Source organism: Ictidomys tridecemlineatus, chromosome 11, assembly GCF_052094955.1.
Source record: "Ictidomys tridecemlineatus isolate mIctTri1 chromosome 11, mIctTri1.hap1, whole genome shotgun sequence".
NCBI lineage: Eukaryota > Metazoa > Chordata > Mammalia > Rodentia > Sciuridae > Ictidomys > Ictidomys tridecemlineatus.
The window spans coordinates 23351991-23370416 of record NC_135487.1 but is presented as its reverse complement, the minus strand read 5'-3'; the positions used below and the strand labels follow the sequence as shown (position 1 = coordinate 23370416).

At 45.7% G+C, this 18426-nt stretch overlaps 1 protein-coding gene across 6 annotated transcripts in view; it reads left to right on the top strand.

Annotated features, from left to right (window-relative positions):
- Csmd2 (CUB and Sushi multiple domains 2) overlaps positions 1–18426 on the top strand; it is a 542274-nt gene that overhangs the window by 283097 nt on the left and 240751 nt on the right. For 5 of the 6 annotated variants that reach the window (XM_078025879.1, XM_078025878.1, XM_078025877.1 and 2 more), the window contains exon 10: positions 4460–4581. The exons of the other annotated variant lie outside the window; for it this stretch is intronic. In XM_078025879.1, the coding sequence (XP_077882005.1) occupies positions 4460–4581 (122 nt within the window). The remainder of the gene's footprint in view (positions 1–4459; positions 4582–18426) is intronic. 6 annotated transcript variants of the gene reach the window in all.

Sequence of the window (18426 nt, the reverse complement as noted above, 5' to 3'; positions counted from 1 at the left end):
GAATAACGCCCTTCCACCTCCACCTCCCCACACTGGGGGTAACTTTTTATTTTAATATAACTGTAAACTTATAGAAAAGTTTCATTTAAGGTGCAAAGAAACTCCCATATACCCATCACCCAGATTTAGGCAACTTCTTTGAAGGAGTTAATGGAGCAGGAACTCAAGGAGGGAGAGTCAAAGAGACAGGAGAAAACCAAAGAGGCATCCTTGAAGCCAAAGAAGGGTCCGTGGGATCAACAGACCCCAGAGAGGTCAAGCATAATAACAGCTGAAAAGTGACCATATGGGTATCTGGCTTGAGCAGCTGGGGAATGTTTGAAGTTGTCTTTGCAGAGAATTAGCCAGGAAACCAAAGGGAGAAGGGAGAAGAGTGATTTGGAGCTTTAATTATGGTGGCAAACCATGAATTTGGGGTAATGCCACAGTTCTCCTAGAGGCTCCTGTGGCCTCTGGAATCAGGAATAGAAAAGTGGATGGTAGAATTGACACAAGCAGGCATTTCCCCCAAACACACGGGAGAGTGCAGAGGGAACTAAAGGCATTGGTGAGTGGTATTGAGGTCAGACTGGGCAGTCAGAGGGGGTCAAGAGAAGGGGAGAAAGGTGGGGGCAAGAAGGCTAGAGCGGCCCAGGATCCAGGACAACAGGTGCATAGAGACCAAAGTCATTGCCGGGAGCTTAGACAATGGAGGAAGGGATGGGCGGTTGAGTTGAAGCGCTGAAAGTGAAACTTACCTGATGGCCCGGGCAGTGGGGCCCTGGTATGACCGGAGATGTCATGAAAATGGATGTCCTCTATAAGAAAGGACCACCCCTCTGTTAGGACAGGAGAAGAAAGAAAATGAACACATCAAGAGACAGAACTGCACACTTCAGGAGTGGGAGCAAGGATATGCCTGCTAAATGCTTCTGTTTCCTTCAAAGGGGAGGAGACAAGACCACCAGCCCAGAGAAAGGGAGGGGAGAGGAAGGGGAGAGGCCCAGGGGCCTGTCAGAGGCATGAAAGGGTCTTTGAGCAGGATGGAAGTGAGCTCAAGAGCTAAATGGCAGGACTGCTGGGCGAGACCTAGTTTTCTTTGCAATGGGAAATCATGAATTTATAATGACATCAATCTTCTTTCTTTTGTGATTTTTTTTTTCCCAGCAAATCTCAACCATGTAGGGGCAGGTATAGAGAATGCAGGCAGAGAGGCTCCTCCCAACCAATGGCTTCCAGGCAACTGATGAAAGGGAAGAGGGCAAGGGACTTAGGAGGGTGACAAGGAAATGACCATAATGGGGGATCATGGGGTATAAGCTGGGTGCACGCAGAAGGAGGGGGCTGGTGAGCAGAGGGAAGACATTGGTGTCAACATAGCGGAGGTCTTGATGGGTCAAAGTGAACTCTGGGGCTTAGCAATCATTTCCAAAATGAACCGCCAGCAGCTTAGTAGGTGGGAGGGACGCTACCTCCAGCCAGAGGGCTGCAGAGGAAACAGTGGCCCAGGGAGAGGGGTGGGATGCAGTCAGGGCCCGATTTGGGGCAGGAGGTTCTGAAGAATGGTGCAGCCACAACACCCCCAAGGGGTTTGTCCACCTTGGGGGTGGTGGGGAGATGGTTCCAGGGGATAGTGGACAAGGCAGGAGGAAGATCAGTGGTAGGAGAAGCAAGGGAAGGCAGACGGTGCCAGGAGGAACATGATGGGGAGGAAATCTAGGAGGTAGAAGGACTCCTATGCCTCTGGGACCAAGCAGTTCCCTTCTCCAGTGCCAGTGCTGGCTGCAGGTGCAGTGGTCTCTCCCACTATATGGCACAGTGATGACCAGAGGAAGAGGGGGAGGGATGCAGAGCCCAGAATTCTCTCCTGAAAGCTACTCAGAGGAGGCTTCAATAGGAAAAGGCAAACAGAGAAACACAAAGAGACGTTCACTCATTGATTCAGACATTGTCTGAGTACCTACCATTTTGCCAGCCCATCTGGGACCCAGTAAGGAGCTTTTCCACCGCTGGTGGGATCTCAGGAGCTGGCTGCTCAGGGGGAAGACTGTCTGCCCGAACAGTGAAGGGAAAAAAGTAGCTAAAGCTCTATTCAGAGCCTATTTTAAGGTGCCTCGTGCTAACTGCAGATTGTAATATTTTAATTAAGCCCCTCCAAGCCCTTAAAGTGGGAAATGCCTTTTTGACCTGTTCTCTCTAATTACCTCCAACATATTTCAACAGACTGCAAACAGCATCTAATTCTTGGAAACAAGTGCAGGATAAATTGAGTCTGAAGCTGAGGGTTTTGGCAACCAGATCTGATTTTCCAGAAGAGGTGGAAGATGGTGCTGGTGGAGATTTGTAAGGATTCTCTGCAGGGCTGGAGTTCTGAATCCGCAGGTCCTCTCTGCAGCCATGGGATGGGATCGTGGTTTGGGTTTTCATTATCTTATTCTAACTGGTTTAATGATGCTGTCATTCTCAAGTGCAGTCAAAGGAAAAAGCCTATATAAAGAAACTTCAGGAGAGGCAGGAAAAAAAAGCTCCTTAGCCTTGAGAGAAATCTTAGGCATAGAGAAAGGGATAAACATGGCATTGATCTGGTAATCCTGGGTCCCCATTGTTGAATACTAACAATGTCCCTGGCTCTGGGCGGAGCCTTCACGTCCATCATCTCATATAATTTCATCTTCGCCTCCTCTCCATGAGTTGTTATCACTCACAGATGAAGCAAAATCAGAAAGGTTTTCTAATTTACCCAGGCTTAACCAACCAGCAAAGGGACTTAGACCCGGGAGGGGACATTGGTAAGCCCCAAAGGCTCACCTCTTCTCCACCATGCCACCCTGCCCTGGGGTCCGGGGACATCAAGTACCATCTGTGCATCTAAGTTTCTCAGCACGTGATTAAAGGAGAAATCAGAGACCCGTGAGGGAAACTGGGGAGGGGGTGTGGGTCAAAACTCAATTCAGTCAATATCTGAGCTCCTCCCAGGGGAGCAGGGGATCCCCCAGGTGCAGGACAGGTTGAGCCGCTGGAAGGAGGGGCTTGCAGAGGGACTCAGCTACAGGGAGGAGGGAGCAATTCCCTTGCAGACAAGCCTGTTGCAGCTCTTGCTTGCTGCTCTATCGTAAACGTTCCCATGCCCGCTTCCCACATTTTCTCTGGCCCTTTAGAGAGGAGAAATGGTGTCGGGCATTTTTCTCTCCCCATGTTCTGGCTGGACCGTAATAAGCACTTAATAAATGTTGGAGTGAATGAGTACATGAGACGGGAAGAGATTCATTACGTCTGGGAGCCATGCAACCTGCTCCCAGACCCTGGGAAGGGTTTCCCGGGAAAGGTTTATCATGGCCCTGTCCCAGCGTGGAGAGGAGCTCCAGGACATTTGGGCTCGTCAGTGGAAACCAGGTTTGACACCACTTTCATTTTATATACTTAGGCCTGTTGAGTTTGCTCACTCTTTCTTTCCTGTTAGGCACTTTGCCCACAATTAGGATAAATTGCCATGTGGGCAGCGACAAAGCAGGTTCCTAGAGCCCTTTATTAAAATAGCTGCACGCTAACGTTGAAGAATGAAGTGGCCGGGACTCGGGCGCATGTTTTTAAAGAAAGCAAACACCTAGATACAATGTCGTACCTTAACTGTGATCAATCACTACTTAATCTAATTAGTTTAGAAGCTATTTTAAAGAGCTTAATTAGATTAAGCTGTGATTGATAACACTTTATATCTACTTGAGGAGAGCACTTCTTCTAATTCACCTTGAATCTTTACACTTCCTGGCAAAAGCGTGTTTCGGGCCTGGGCTGAGTATGGGGAAGGATTTGGAAACTACTTGGTTGGCACTGAAGTCACTCTGGTGCCCAGCACTGAGCTGAGTCGGGGACCTTGGCAGGGTCCTTGGGCACAGGCCTTCTGAGACCTAGTGGAGTGGCCTTGACAAGGACATCCTGAGATTCTAGTTCAGGAGGACTGCAGTTTTGTAGATGGAGGGATTGAGGGCTGATAGGACCTGGCATGAGGTCAGACTCCTAGGTAAACAGACTTGGGTCCAAAGTAACACTAACTATTTGGAGAACTCGAATGAAAATAGGGAAACAGCCAGGAGAACAGAGGCAGGTCCATAGATGCCCTCACCCAACCAGCTCAGGGCAACACGTCTGCACCCTCCTGCTGAAGATGAGCTGCTTGATCTCAGTGGAGTCCAGGATGTGGGCAGGAGCTTCAGGGAACTTAACCTGCCTTGGAAATGCATCTTTGCCTGCAGAGCAGCAGGGCAGGGCTTGTGGGGCCTGCCCGCCCCTACAAGTGCTCCAGAGACTATGATCCCCTGTTGAACCTGCTGAGAGCTATCAGGGAAGGATGCAGGAAGCAGGTTATTTCTGGAGTGGGACTATAGAGATTGGGTCTCTTCTGGGCTGGAAGTGGGAGGCGGGAAGGGGGACTAGACCTAGTCTAAACTGAAGAGGCCTGTCTCCCGTCTCCTCTCTGCAGCCCGCATGTGTGATGCCCACCTTCGAGGCCCCTCAGGCATCATCACCTCCCCCAATTTCCCCATTCAATATGACAACAACGCGCACTGCGTGTGGATCATCACAGCCCTCAACCCCGCCAAGGTAAGGCTCTTGGGGTGGGGGTGGGTGGGGGGTCCTGTGGGCAGCGCCAAGTCAGGGACAGTTGGTCTATGAGGGATTTCAAACACAGAGCCTGGTGGTGGAACTTCTCTGCAAACAATTCCTTTAAACTTTTTTGTTCATTTTTTTTTAACTACGTATTGAATAAATAAAATCATTCATAAAATATAAACAAGATATAAATAATATCTCACAACAAATGCCTGCATAGCCATCTCCCAGCTTAAGGGGGGGGGGAGTCACAGTCACCTTAGTGACTCCTGGCTGTCACCAATCCCAGCACCTTCCCTGCTCCCTTGGAGGTAAGCACTGCCTCACCCATGTGTTGATTATTCCTTTGCTTTTTTTTTCATACTTAGCACTTAAGTGAATGTCCCTAAATGGATTGTTTTGTATGCCAGCATTTGATCCATATAAACATGATCACGTTGTATGTACTGTGTGCTAACCAACTTCACTCAAAATCCATCTATTTTGTGTGTAGTTTATCACTTCTGTATGCATCTTTTCATATGTTTATTTCCCGTTTACCTTTTTTTTCCCTGGGTCTTCTACTTTCTTTTATAAATTTTTACATCTTACCAAGGTCCACAACAACCTGGGTGAATCTTTCTTTTAATTATATCAAAACTGCAGACCAACGGGAGAAGAATTGCTGTCTTTCGATACTGAGTCTTCTAGTACCTGAGTATAGTATATCTGTTTGCTTAGGGTTTCTTTAACGGCTTTTCAATAAACTTGTGTGCTTTTCTTTTTTTTTTTTTCCATCATAGATATTGTACATTTTTTAACACATTAACTCCTAATTGTCTTCTGTTTGTTAGTATAGATACTCCTAACTATATTAAAAGTTATACCTTTTAAATTGCATTTTCTACCTGTTTCTTGTTGGTATTAGAAATGCAATTGATTTTTGTACTTTGATTTTTATATAGAGTAACTTGTTGTAATCATTTATCTGGATGTATTCTTGGGGGTTTTCTACATAAATGGTCATCATCTCCAGAGAACAATGACATTATTTCTTCCCTTTGAGTCCTTCTGCCCTTTTTTAATTATTATTTTTCTTGCCTCATCGATCTGACTAGAACCTTCCATATAATAATGAATCATTGTGATGATGGTGGGCAATTTTGTCATTGTTTGATGTTAAATAGAATTTTTTTTATTTCTCTACCATTAGATAAGATGTTTGCTGAAGTTTGTTTTTAATTTCCAGATACTCCTTTTGGAATTGGGGAAATTCCTTTCTAATCCTAGTTTGCTCAGAGAAAACTGTTATTGAGAAAGGATGTTAAATTTTATCAAGCTATTTTTCTGGATCTATTGACACAATCGTTGATTTTTCTTTCTTATTCTCCTAGTGTAAGGAATTACACTGGTCGGCTTTTCTGTTAAACCAACCTGACAGACCTAGAATAAACCTAACTTGGTCATTTCGTACTGGCATTTGTGTAGGTGACAATATTTAATTTGCTAACATTTTATCTAATAATTTGTTTTTGTTTGTGAGATTGGTAGGGTTTTCTTTGTTTATTTTCACCTTACCATTGTACCAAAATAATATGAGTTCCATAAAATGGCATGGAAAATATTTCTTCTCTTTCTGTCCCTTGGGCTATTAGTGGAAAATTGATATGATTGTTGCCTTGAAAGTTTGGCAGGATTATTCAGAAAACTTTCTGGGCCTGATGTTTTCTTCGTTGGAAGATTTTAGACTATATATTTGATTGATATAATTACTAAGGAATTATTTAGGTCATCTGTGTGTTTGTTTCTTGAGGCCATTTTAAATATTAATTTTATATTTAATATTTCAAATTTATTGGCTATAAAATTGTGTGTCCATCTCATTATATTTCTGATCCCTGTTATTGTGTTTCTGTTTCCTTTTTCATTCCCATTTTTCTTATTTCTTAAATCAATATTCCTGGAAGTTTTATCTTTGTTAGTTTTTTCAAAGAACCAAATTTGATTTTATCAATACTCCTTTTAATATATTTATTTTCTATTTTATCAATTTCTGCTCTTGATTATTTCCTTCCTTCAATTGTATTCTGTTGTTCTTTATCTAGCATTTTAATTTTGATGCATAAGTCATTATGTTTTTCACTCTTATTTAAGTATCTAAGGCTATAAATTCCCTTCCCAAACCAAGTTTGGTTACCTTCCTACAAAATTTTCAATGCCTGTAATTCTATAATAGTTTAGTTCTGAGTATTTTCCAATTTCTATTATTGTGTCATCTTTCAATCATTGAGAAGTATTTCTTAATTTCCAAACAAGGTTTTTCTAGCTTTTTGTTACTATTTATAAAACTTGTGTTTAGAGAAACTTGTCTGTTTTTGAATCATCTGAAATTTGTTAAGATGTGCTTTCAGAATGAGAAATGATTTTTTTCACATTTATTCTATGTGTACTTGAAAAATTAAATGACAGTTTTTGTCTTCTAACATGTCCATTACATCAAGAATGTTAATAATGTTTATGTCTTTTATAGTCTTGTTGATATTTTTGTTTGTTTTCTTGATCAATCCACTGCAAAAGAAGGAAAATTTAAATCTTCCCATAGTGGATTTATCTGTGATTCTTTGAATTTGTCGATTTTTTGCTACATAATTTCAAAACTGTATCATTAAAGCATACAAGTTAAGAATTATCTTCCTGGAGAATTGAACAGTTTTAACATAACAATGTAATAACTCTTTATTTGTAGTGATGCCCTTGACCTTAAAGCTTTCCCCACCCTCAGCTCTTAGATATGCTTTCTTTCCATCTTTGTCTAATAAATCTTTTCCATTTTCTTACTGTCAACCTCTGCTTACTTAGGCTTTATATGTTTTTCATATAACTGGATTTTTAAAAGTCTAGTCTAATAATTTAACTAGAGAATTGAGACCATTTAAATTATAGAATTGTTTCTGTTCTTTAAGAGTTACCCTTAAACACCCTAGAAATATTACCACTTCTTCATTCACCATTCTTTTTTGCATATCAGTCCTTCCCTTTGGAATTACTTTCTGCTCAAGGTGCCTGCTTTAGAATTCATTTTTTCTGTTCATAGTGAACTTTTTCAGTTCTTTGAATTTCCAATGCCTCTTACCCTCTCTTCTTGAAAGAACACGGGCCCTCCATGTACATTTGATTTTCAGGAGACTGTCACGTGCTCTTGCACATGGAGATATTGTCCCAGTGCCTTCGAGCTTCCGTTGCTGCTTTCCATTGATTGTTGTTCCTTTGTTTGACATCTCTCTGGCTGCTTTTATGATGTGTTTCTTGTCTTTCGTGTTTTGCAGTTTCACTGTCATGTCTATGTGTGAGTATTTTGTACTCACCCTGCCTGAATTCATAGAATGAATTTGGAAGTGTTCCATCCCTTTCTATTTCATGGAATAATTTTGAGGAACCTTAGTGTTAATTCTTCTTTAAAGGTCTGATAGACTTCAGCTGGGAATCCATCTAGTCCTTGGCTTTTCTTTGTTGGAAAGCTTTTTATTACTGCTTCTATCTCGTTGCTAATGATGAGGCTGTTTAGGTTTCCTACATCCTCTTGATTCAATTTTGGCAGATTCTTATCTGTCTAGAAATATATTCATTTCCTCTAGGTTTTCCAATTTGTTGGAGTATAAGTTTTCAGCATCCTGCTTCAATTCATTAAGCTTCTTGAATCTATAGCTTATGTCTTTTATCAGCTCAGGAAAATATTTAGCCATCAACTTCCCAACTGTTGTTTCTCCTTTATGTTTTCTTCTTCCAGAAGTCTGACAAGATAAATGCATCTTTCTCACTCTATATGTTTTTATTTATTAACTTCTCTCATACTTTCTCCCTCTCATTCCATTTACTTATTCTTTGATCTACTGTATCTAACCTCTGTTAAATTCACCCACTTGAGATTTAGTTTAATTTAAAAATATTAGAATTTTCATTTTTTGAAATCCTATTTGGTTGTTTGTTTTTTTCAAATGTTCTCTTTTTTTAATTTCTTGAAAAAATCTTTTTATTATATGACAATGGTAGAAATATATAATTAAAAAATAGATCTATATAATCAAAAAAATTCAACATTTAAAATAAGAAAATCATATTTTACAGTCTTTCAATTCTTACCAATATGTATGGATCCTTCTTCTTTAAATATGTTAAACCTGTTTATTTTATATCCTATGTGTGTTAATTCTAATATCTGAGATCTTTGCAAGTTCGATTCTGTGGTCTCTTTTCCCCTTTCATGGTTCTTCCAGAACCCTGTTTCCTTTTTTATTGGGTAATTTTATTGGGTAACTGTGTGACTAGAATCATCAACTAGCTCTTTGGAAATCCTTTGTGACCTGAATAGAAGGTGGTTTCTTGCAGAGGAGGTCTGCATTTTCTTCTGCCTGGTGCTGAGGTCATCACTAGACAGAAACCCCTGCAGACCAAGTTCTCAGCATGAGGGTTTTAAACCCCCCAAGTAACATAGAGGCTGCCAACCAGGGGCAGTAATGGATTCTCAGCAGAAGTTTTCTGTTTTCTCTCCTCTCCCTGTCAACGGAGAAGGAGCCTCCAGGTCTACCCAGAGAGTGGTAGGGACGTGAGAGTAGGCAGACAGGCTTGTTTCTAGTTTGCCCCCCACCCCCTGCCCTGTCCTATGCAGGTGTGTCCTAATAGAATCTGTACCCTGAAGGCCCTGGCCTTTGGCTCCTGTCCCTTCTTCTCCATGAATCCAAGAAAACCAAAGTTGTGCTTCATCAGATTTTTATTTTTAAAATTTCACTCTCCTTTTTTATTGATTGGTTCTTTTTAGTTGTACATGACAGTAGAATTCATTTTGATAGATGAATTCACCAGCTTTTTATCATGCACTCAAGGCCAAAGCCGACCTCATGCTCCAAGTTCCACCTTGGGTCCCTACCCTCCCTGTGTGGTGGGCTCCCAGAATTCCTCCTGAGGTGAGTCTGCTCAGACTGCTGTAACTGGACACCCCAGCTGGGCAGTCACTTAAACTACATTCATTTTCTCCCATTTCTGGAGGCTGGAAGTCAGGATCGAGGCACTGGTAGATTTGGTTTCTGCTGAGGCCGCCTCCTCCCATGTCCTCACATGGCCTTTCCTCCATGCGCTGGTGGAGACAGCCCTCTGCCTTCTCCTCCTCCCTGCACAGGATATCAATCCTCTCTCATTAGGACTTGGCCCCTCTGACCTCATTTAACCTCAACTTCCTCCCCAAAGGCCTCATCTCCAAATGCAGTCAGGTGGGGAACTTGGGCTTCGGCATCTCAATTTTGGGAGCGTACTATTCAAACCATAACACTAACTTGTAAAAAGATGTTTTTTCTCTTTCTAAATTTTACCTAACACTTCAAAATCCTTTGGTTCAAATGCCTGAGGCCACAGTACTGAAACCCTGGAAGCAGATCTCCTCTGCACAGCATTTTACAAAGGACTCACGTCTTCTTAAACCATTTCATGGTGAACCTAGTCTGGGGGAAGGATGCTTCAGCCACACCGGGTGAGAGTGGAGGCAAGACCAAAAGAAGGACTTTCTACCATGAGGTTATTGGATTGTTGACCAGAGAGCTCTTCCTTGGGCATTGTCAAAGACACTTATCTTTGTTTGATATTGATGAGATCTGGGGGAATTCTAGGCAAGACCTGGGAATTTCCTAAGAAATTATTTGATTCATTCCCATTAGGCCTCTACTAGGCCAGTGTGTGGAGGTCAGTGGCCTTGCTGGTCACTCTCAGACATTCCCGGAGACATCACATCATCCTGGGCTTCTGAAGCCCATCCCTTTCAAGGATACTCCCTTAGATGCAAAGAGTGTTCCCAGCATTCCAAGGGTCCTTGGTGGTCTTCAGGAAGTGCTGAGGGAGCCCCATCCTATCCTGGCACCAGGTGGGGAGCAACAGGCCACAATGCAACTAGGAGTTTGTAGAAACTAAGACTAAGGGGTCAGAGAAGCCTTCCTTCATACAATGGGGGAAGCAGGAGCAGTTCCTAACCCTGTGATGGCACAGGTCCACATGCAAGACATGGGCATGTCCTGCCACCCCCACCCCAGGTATCTCTTTCAGCTAGAAAAGAACAGTTGGCAGTATGTTTTAAGAGATGAGCATTCATTCATTCATTCACTGAATACAGGCACAACTTCCGCCTCTGAGGATCTCACATAGAGGACTGAAGATGGCTTGTACATAAAAAATAGAATTCAAGCAAGTTCTGATGGCAGTGTATCCAGAGTACTAGGGGAAAACCAGGAAGGAGCCACTAACGGGCAGGTCAGGGAAGCTTTCAGAAAGGTGGTGACATTTGAGCACAGTCCTGAAGGATCAATGGGCTTGGAAATCAGTGTCTCAAAGTGTATGTGTGGGCAAAGACCCTGAGGTTTGGAACAGTGTCTTAGAACTGAAAATAGTTCAACATGCTGGCATCAAGGTAAAGACGGAGGGTCAGCAGGATCCAGATCACAGGAGCCTGCCTGCCTGACAAAGATGTTTGGGTCTTATTTTGAAACCGACATTTTTAAGGCTGGAAGTGTTAGACTGTTGTTAACAACAGTAATAGCTTTTATTGAATAATGTCTACCCTGTGCCAACTACTGAGCTAAGCCCTCTGTGTAAATGATTTTATTTCATTCTCTTAATAGCACAATGAATTTGCTTTTAATAGACAAACTTGAGAGATGAGGAAACTGGATCATGGAGAGGTCAAAGGTCAGGAAACAGCCATAGCTCTCAGCCAGGAATTGGTAAAGCCAGATTGAAACCAACTCTTTCTGGCTCCAGAGCTCAGTCACTTAAGTAGCCATGCTATGCTGTTGGATAGAACAAGGTCTCAGAGAAGATGGAAGAACTGGAATTAGGAGCACTGGAATGAGCTAGAAAGCACCAGAGCCATGCCCTCTTCCTCTCTTCTAACTGAGCGATAATGGGAGAGTCTCAAGTTTTCAGAAGATTACTCTGGCAGCACTGGAGGGAACTAGAGGAGGATACTGGGGAAGGAGGGGAGCAAGACCAGCTACCCAAGGAGAAAAAATAGGGGCATCCACCAAGGTTTTCCAGGCATGGAGCAAGAAACAGATGAGAGAGATTGAGGAGACGGAATGCAACTTGGTGTCTGATTGGATGTAGGGGTTGAGGGAGGACTTTGTATCTCAAAGGACCAATACAATGCCTGACATACGGTAGGCATTCAGTATGTATTTAGTCATTGAATAAATGAATGATGACTCAGTACTTCTAGCTTGGACTAATGGGAGAGTTTAAAAGGGAATACAAAAGGAAAAACAGGCTTTGCAAGGCCAAAAGGGAAATGAATATGGTCTACCTGAAGTATCTGTGGTTCATCCAATAGCATTTGGATACACTGGGTGGAAACTCTGAATACATCTGGGTTCAAGAGAAAGAGTTGGGCATTATCTCTTTAGCACATGGATAGGAATAGTAGCCTAAGAAATGGATAACATTTTTTTGAAAGAATGAAGAGAATAAGAAGATTTAGAATGGATCCGGGAACCATGCTTATAGGTGTAAGAAACAGAAAGAGTGGTTGGAGAGATAGGAAGAGAGAATGACGCAGAAACAGGACATTTGCAACTAGGATGTGTTTGATAGAAGAGGACTGAAAGAGACTGTTGGTTTTGGCCTTGGCAGGAGGACCTTCAGAATGGAGCTCTGGGGTTAGCAACAGATAGCTCTGGACAGGGAGCAGGCTGGTGGGAGGTGAGCATCAGAGGCCATGAGTATAGATAGCCCTTTGGACATATTTGGACAATAGCATGCGAGGGAGGCAGATGGAGAGAAAGCTTGTAAGATGTCAGGTTGTTGATATATTGGAAATAAGATTGTGTGCAGGCTGAGAGCAGAGAGAGCAAGGGGACCGAGATGTGACAATGTGGGAGAGAGCGGACAGTAAGTGAAGGAAAGTTCTGGAGGAAGTGAGAAGAAAATGGGGTCCTTTTCAGGGAGAGGTGGTGCTGTCATGAGCAGGGCTGAGCACTTTGCCCGCAGGAGTGTGGAGTGGGACGCACGTCCCTGGTCTTCTCGGGATCAAGGAAGGATTATGCACCTCAGGAACGTGAACTTGGGTGGACATGAGGAGTCCTCCTGGAACTCCATCTCCCTTGTAGGACCTCCTCCAGCTATGCCTCAAGGGACTGGGGAATGTCCTGGGCCCCAGGAGAGGAAAGCAGAGGCTCTGATGTGACAACGGTCAAGAACCTGATGTGTGAACCTCATCTTAGCTGGGCACAACCAGAAACCTGTTCACACTGGGGAGGAAGGCTTGCAGTTTAACTATACTCAGTAAAATAAAAGCACCCTAATCCATTCTAGAGGCTTGGTGGATTCAAGGAAAGGAAAAAGAAGACTCAGAGCAACAATGCTGGCCTCCTATACATGCGGCCTCCCTCCTCTCCCTTGATAGGGATGACCCTGGGCAGTGCTCACCCTCCTCCAGCAGCTAGGCTCCTCTTTGTCCTTGCAATATTTATCTGATGTTAATATTAATATAATATCTGCCTGCCAAATTTGACTCATCAGCCAAAATACCTGGGGAGACTTTAAAGGCTAATCCTCTCCCAAAGATATGATTCAGGGGGTCTGGGGCTAATGCTTGGTAGCTTTATTTTAAAGAGCATCTGGTGACCCTGACCAGCCAAGCTTACATGAGAAATCACAGTCCCTTCCTTCCAGCAAAACATAGGCCATCCCCCAGGCCCAGCCCCCAACTCCCTTCAGGCAGCCCCAGCTTCTGCCACATTGAACTCAGGTTCGTAGGCATGCCTGGCCCTTTAAGAGATCTGCCTGGGCACTGTTGTCCAGCGGGCCTTCCCTTCTCCTCCAGGCAATCCTGTCCCCACTACCCACCCCGGAAGATACAGTCCTCTTCCCAGAAGCCTTTGGACTCCACCAGCTCTTGCCCCTTGCTCTGTCCTCCAGCCTTTCCTGGGCACCTTTGGTTTGCCTGCCTATCATGTTGTGCTGTGTTTAGCATCTATTTCCCCCAAGCCTGGAGCACCCTGCAGGCAGGGGCGGGGTTTTGTTTATTTTCTCCCCCCATCAGCACCAGGCTCTGCAGAGAGGAGCTCGGGGAAGGAGGAGCAGCCCCAGCGCCATCTCCACCCATGTTGGCCTTGAGGTCAGGCCGTGGTCCTGGGTCCTCCTCTTGTGAGGACCTTTCAGCTCAGCCTCAGGGAAGAAGAGCTCCTGACATTTGTGCGGTCAGGACTGAAACCCAGACATGTGTCGGGGCCCCCCACCTGCACACATCTGCCTCTATTTCCAACTTCTCAGTATGAACTGCAGACATGTGATTCAATTTGCATAGGAGCCTCTGAATTGGATGGGAAAAGTCAGTCCACCCTTGCTAGAAAAGACGGCAAGACAGGCCCGAGAGAGGGAGAGAATGAGGAGGGTGGGGGTCAGAAGGAGGGACCTCGAAGAAGCAGGGAAAGGAAAGCCCATTCCTTAAACTTCAAAGTCAAAGATAACAACATTCTGATTATTCACTCCTGGAGTGAATCCTGCCTCTCTCCACTTTGTAGACTGACAGAGCAAGGAAGAGCTCTCTCTCCAGGCAAGTGATCGCCATGAGTGTAAATGTCAGCAGTGCCTTTGTTGGTCCACTTGTTCTCTCACTTATTCATTCAATAAACATTTACCCACCTCTCTCCTGTGCCAGCCCAGTGTGAGACGCTGGTGATCAGAGAGGTTCCCCTGGATGCTTCTGATGCCTGCTCCTCCTGCCGAGGGAGCTCCAGAGGGACCCTTTAATGGCCTCCCCCAACCCCTAAACCTGATTCCTTTCCTTTACACAGTGGTCTCCCTTTACCTCTCTTGAGGGCGTTCCTCCAGCCCCAGCCTAGCCGAGGCCCTGGTGCATCCACACACTCTTCCTGTTGCTGGAGACACACCTACCTGCTCTCCTGGCTTAGATTATGCCCCTTAGATTTGCCCCTGCTCGTGCTTTGGAGCCCTTCTCATACCATAGATTTTCCATGTACTTAAGGCCCTCTGTGGCCTCCTCTCCCACGTGAGGCCTCTGAGGTCCATGGCCCGTTCATCCTGCCTGTCCATGTCTCCCCAAGCCCAGCACCTGCAAATGCGTGTTAACTGTGCAATGACTAGGTGGGTGGAGGAACCACTCAATCAGGAGTGAAGGAAACGGGGATGAGACGGCCAACTGCTTTCAGAACCACCAAAACTAACCCAAGGCTGACGGAAGTTCCAGAACCTCTGGGAGTTCTCAGTCCCTACCCCAGGAAGGAGGCTTCTCCTGAAGCGCCTGAGGTTTCAGTCTTCAGCCTCCACCTTGGCCTCCCTCTGTTCTACCCCCAGGAGCTCCTTCTCCATCCCTGTTCCGGCCCCAGGCAGGAGGCACCCTTCAGGTTGTACCCAGGAAAAGCCAGTCCCCTCCCCTGCAGGAACTGAATCCCACTAACCACAGCATTAGCCTGCAGAGGGCTAAGGGGCCAAGGTTGACCCTCTGGAGCTCAGAGATGAGTTCTGGGCAACTGTGAAGGAGGTAGAATTGGCATGGGAGTGGGGGAGGAGCTCTGAAAAGCCCAACTCTTCCCCTGAAGTTTAAACAACACGTATTTTATTTTCTCCACAAACCAAAGATCCAGAGACAGAGAGTCTGGGCTGGTTTGGCAGTTCCTTCAGGCTCTGGGATCTTGTATTTTCCCCTCTATCATTCTTTGTATGTGATTCTCCTCCTCATGATCACAAAAAGGCTGTCCCATCTCAGGCCTCACATTTGTATTCCAGGAAAAGCAAAGAGAAAGATGGGAGAATGTCCTGAGGACTCACTAGCTCAGTCTTACTGCTCAGAATTCTGTCATGGATCCATCCTTAGCTACGAAGTTGGCTGAGTACAATGCCACACTCCCAGAAAGCCAGGGTTCCCCTAGGAAAGAGCGAGTACATGGAAAAACATTAAGTAAATAACTACATGTCTGTCAAAGAATCCCACAATGTGAACTATCTCAAAAGGGAACCATATTGGTGGAAGCAGGGCCTTGCCAGTTCTTGCTTGTTCTCCAACTTGAGGTGGTCCCTGAAGCACCTTTATGAAATCCTAGGGTGCCTGGGAACCCAGTCTGAAAACCATTGCTGTAGCGCAGAAGAGAGCAAACTTTTCTGTAAAAAAGCTATATGATAAATGTTTTAGGCTTTGAGGACCATATGAGTTCTTTGTTGCAGGGTGTTGTTTTTTCACTCTTTAAAAATGTAAAAAAACAAACAAACAAAAAAAACACATAACTCTAGGGACCGTCTGAAAACAGGCTGAGAGCCCGATTTGGCCTGAAAGCCACAGTTTCCAGTCCCTGCTCTAGGGACTGGGAGTTTGGGGAACAGAGTGAAGGATGGGACCCAGAGGCAGAGCCCCCGGTTAGAGGCTGTTGTAGAAAAACACTCATGAGACAAAACAGCCTTGGTCCATGTCCGCAGGGACCCCAGCTTCCCAGACAACCACCTGACTGTGGAATCCTCAGCAGTCTCTCCCAGACCTTGGGCGCAGGACGGCAGGCCTGGAGCCCAGTCCTTTGGCTGCTCTTGCACTGAGCTTAGGAAGGGGGAATGTTCCCCAGGGCCCAGGTGCAGTCCCTCAAGGTCCACTCCATCCCAGAGCAGGTGTTGTGAGCGTCTAGACTCCAGCCCTCCGCCCCTCCCCAGTGTTCACCAGGAAGACAGGCTCACGCTCCTCCCGAACCCTCCCTGTTCCTGGACACTGTACCAGCTCCTTCCTGGACCCTCTGCCTCTGCTCCTACCTTCATGCTAAATGACAGCTTCCCATCAACTTGACCCTGACATCCAGCCTGAATGCTCGGCCGCTGGGTAGAATCCAACTGCAGATTACGCAGCCTGTTCTCGCAGCCCCTCGTCCCCGGCCTCGGCTGCCCTGCCTGCTCTCTGCTCCCTCTCACGCTCACAGCCTGGCCTGGTCTGAGCCCCCGCTCTCCTCCACCCTCCAGGCCCAGCACACCCACCTCCTCTGCACACTCTCTTCCGTCCTTCTCTCCTCTGCAGTCCTCGGGCACTCACTGTCTGCACCGTGCCCTTGGTATTTAGCTTCTGCGCTGAATTGTCAGGCGAGCCAGATAACTTATGGGCAGCAGCTAGCCCACTGCGTGGCACATGGCAGGTGCTCAGCAATTACATCCTGGACGATGGGTTTGTTTATTCATTTATCCAATGGCTTTAAGTTGGGTGTCTGAGCTGTATACAAATGTGCCTCTTTGATCATGGCTATTCTATTTCTCCTGCCTCAGATGCGCTTTGTGAGCTTGATTGATCTGCATGTTAGTTAATGAGTCATTACAGGATCCTGTCTTTAAACAATGGCCAAAACAGAGGAGAAGGGGGAAAAAAAAAGTTCCACTACGCGGTGCAGCAGGGCCATCCTGAGGCCGCAGTGCTGTGTGCTGCGCCGTGTAATTAACTCCTCCATTAGGGTCAGTGCTCTGAAATGTGGTTCACATCCATGGCAGCGCTAACCAGTGATGTGAATCATTTTATGGCTCTGGGTTCTGGCCTTCAAAGCAATATTTTCCCATTACAGGCCTAATAATCATGCACTCCCTTTTTGGAGATGGCCTGGTGAGAGGTGTCCTCTGCCCAGGGTCTGGCTGGAAGAGGCTGACTGGTGACAGAGCACAGCCTTAGTCCCCGCAGAGCCCAGGCCCCTCCTCCTGCAGAAGCCACCGTCTCCTTCTGGCATTTTATGTACAGCAAGTATTTGCTGAGCACTTGCTAGGATCCGGAAAGAGCTTAAGGGAGATTTTGTGGACAAGCATGGTCCCTGCCTTCAGACCTGAGACCTTGCTGGGATACTCTGAGGCAGTGCAGCCAAGTGACAAAGAGCCTGGCCTCTAGCTGCCTGGTGTAAGTCCTACTCTGCCTCTGAGCTGTGTGAGCCTAGGCGAATTGCCTAAACTCTCTGTGCCTGGGCTTTCCAAATTTGTAAAAGGCAGGGGATCAATGTAGCTATTGTGTTTTTTCCAGGACTGGAGACAAAGTAGCCATTGTTGTTGCTAAGTTTTACATTGAGTTCACAGCTTGGAACAACAGTTAGTGTCCCTTCTTATAGTGAAGAAATAAGAAAAGATGATTTGTCTAGGATTAAGGGATTGGCAAACTATATCCTGTGGACCCAATCCAGTTCATCACTTGTTTTGTAAATCAGGTTTTATTGGAACGCAGCCACACCTACTCAAGAACATGTGTATGGCGGTGTTCGTACTATCCCAACAGAGCTGAGCAGGGCCAACAGAGAGCCCATGGGAAGGGTTTATTATGTGGTCATTGACAGGAAATGATTGCCCGCCTTTACTCTAAATGGTAACTGCAGTGAGGATCCCAGAGCCTGGTGATCTGTCCATGCTGGAGGATCAGGAAGGGTTTGGCCCTGACGTGTGCCTGGCGTGTGCCTGGCATACAGACATGCAGTAGTGTACAGAGGGCGTGTCACCTGTCCCTGCCCTCTGGGAGTCTCTGGTCTAGTAGAAGGGCAGGTGGACAGACAGATCACAGCCCAGTAGGTAAGTCCTGAAACAGAAGAGCAGAAGGTGTTGGCAGGGAGAACCCATCTTGCAGAGGGTGGTCAGAGAGAGCTCACACCAGTCAGAGCTCACCGAGAGAAATTTGCCAGGGGACAAGAGGGAGAGGGAAGACACTGAATAAATCCTGCTCCAGATTAGGCCATCACGGTGGGGATGCCCAGGAGCTCAGGTGGTCACACAGGCCATGTGATGGGGAGCAGATGCAGAGGCCCCCCACCTTGTGTAACAGGTAGATAATGAGACTCCAGGAAATGTTCTGCATGATAGGACCACGGCGGG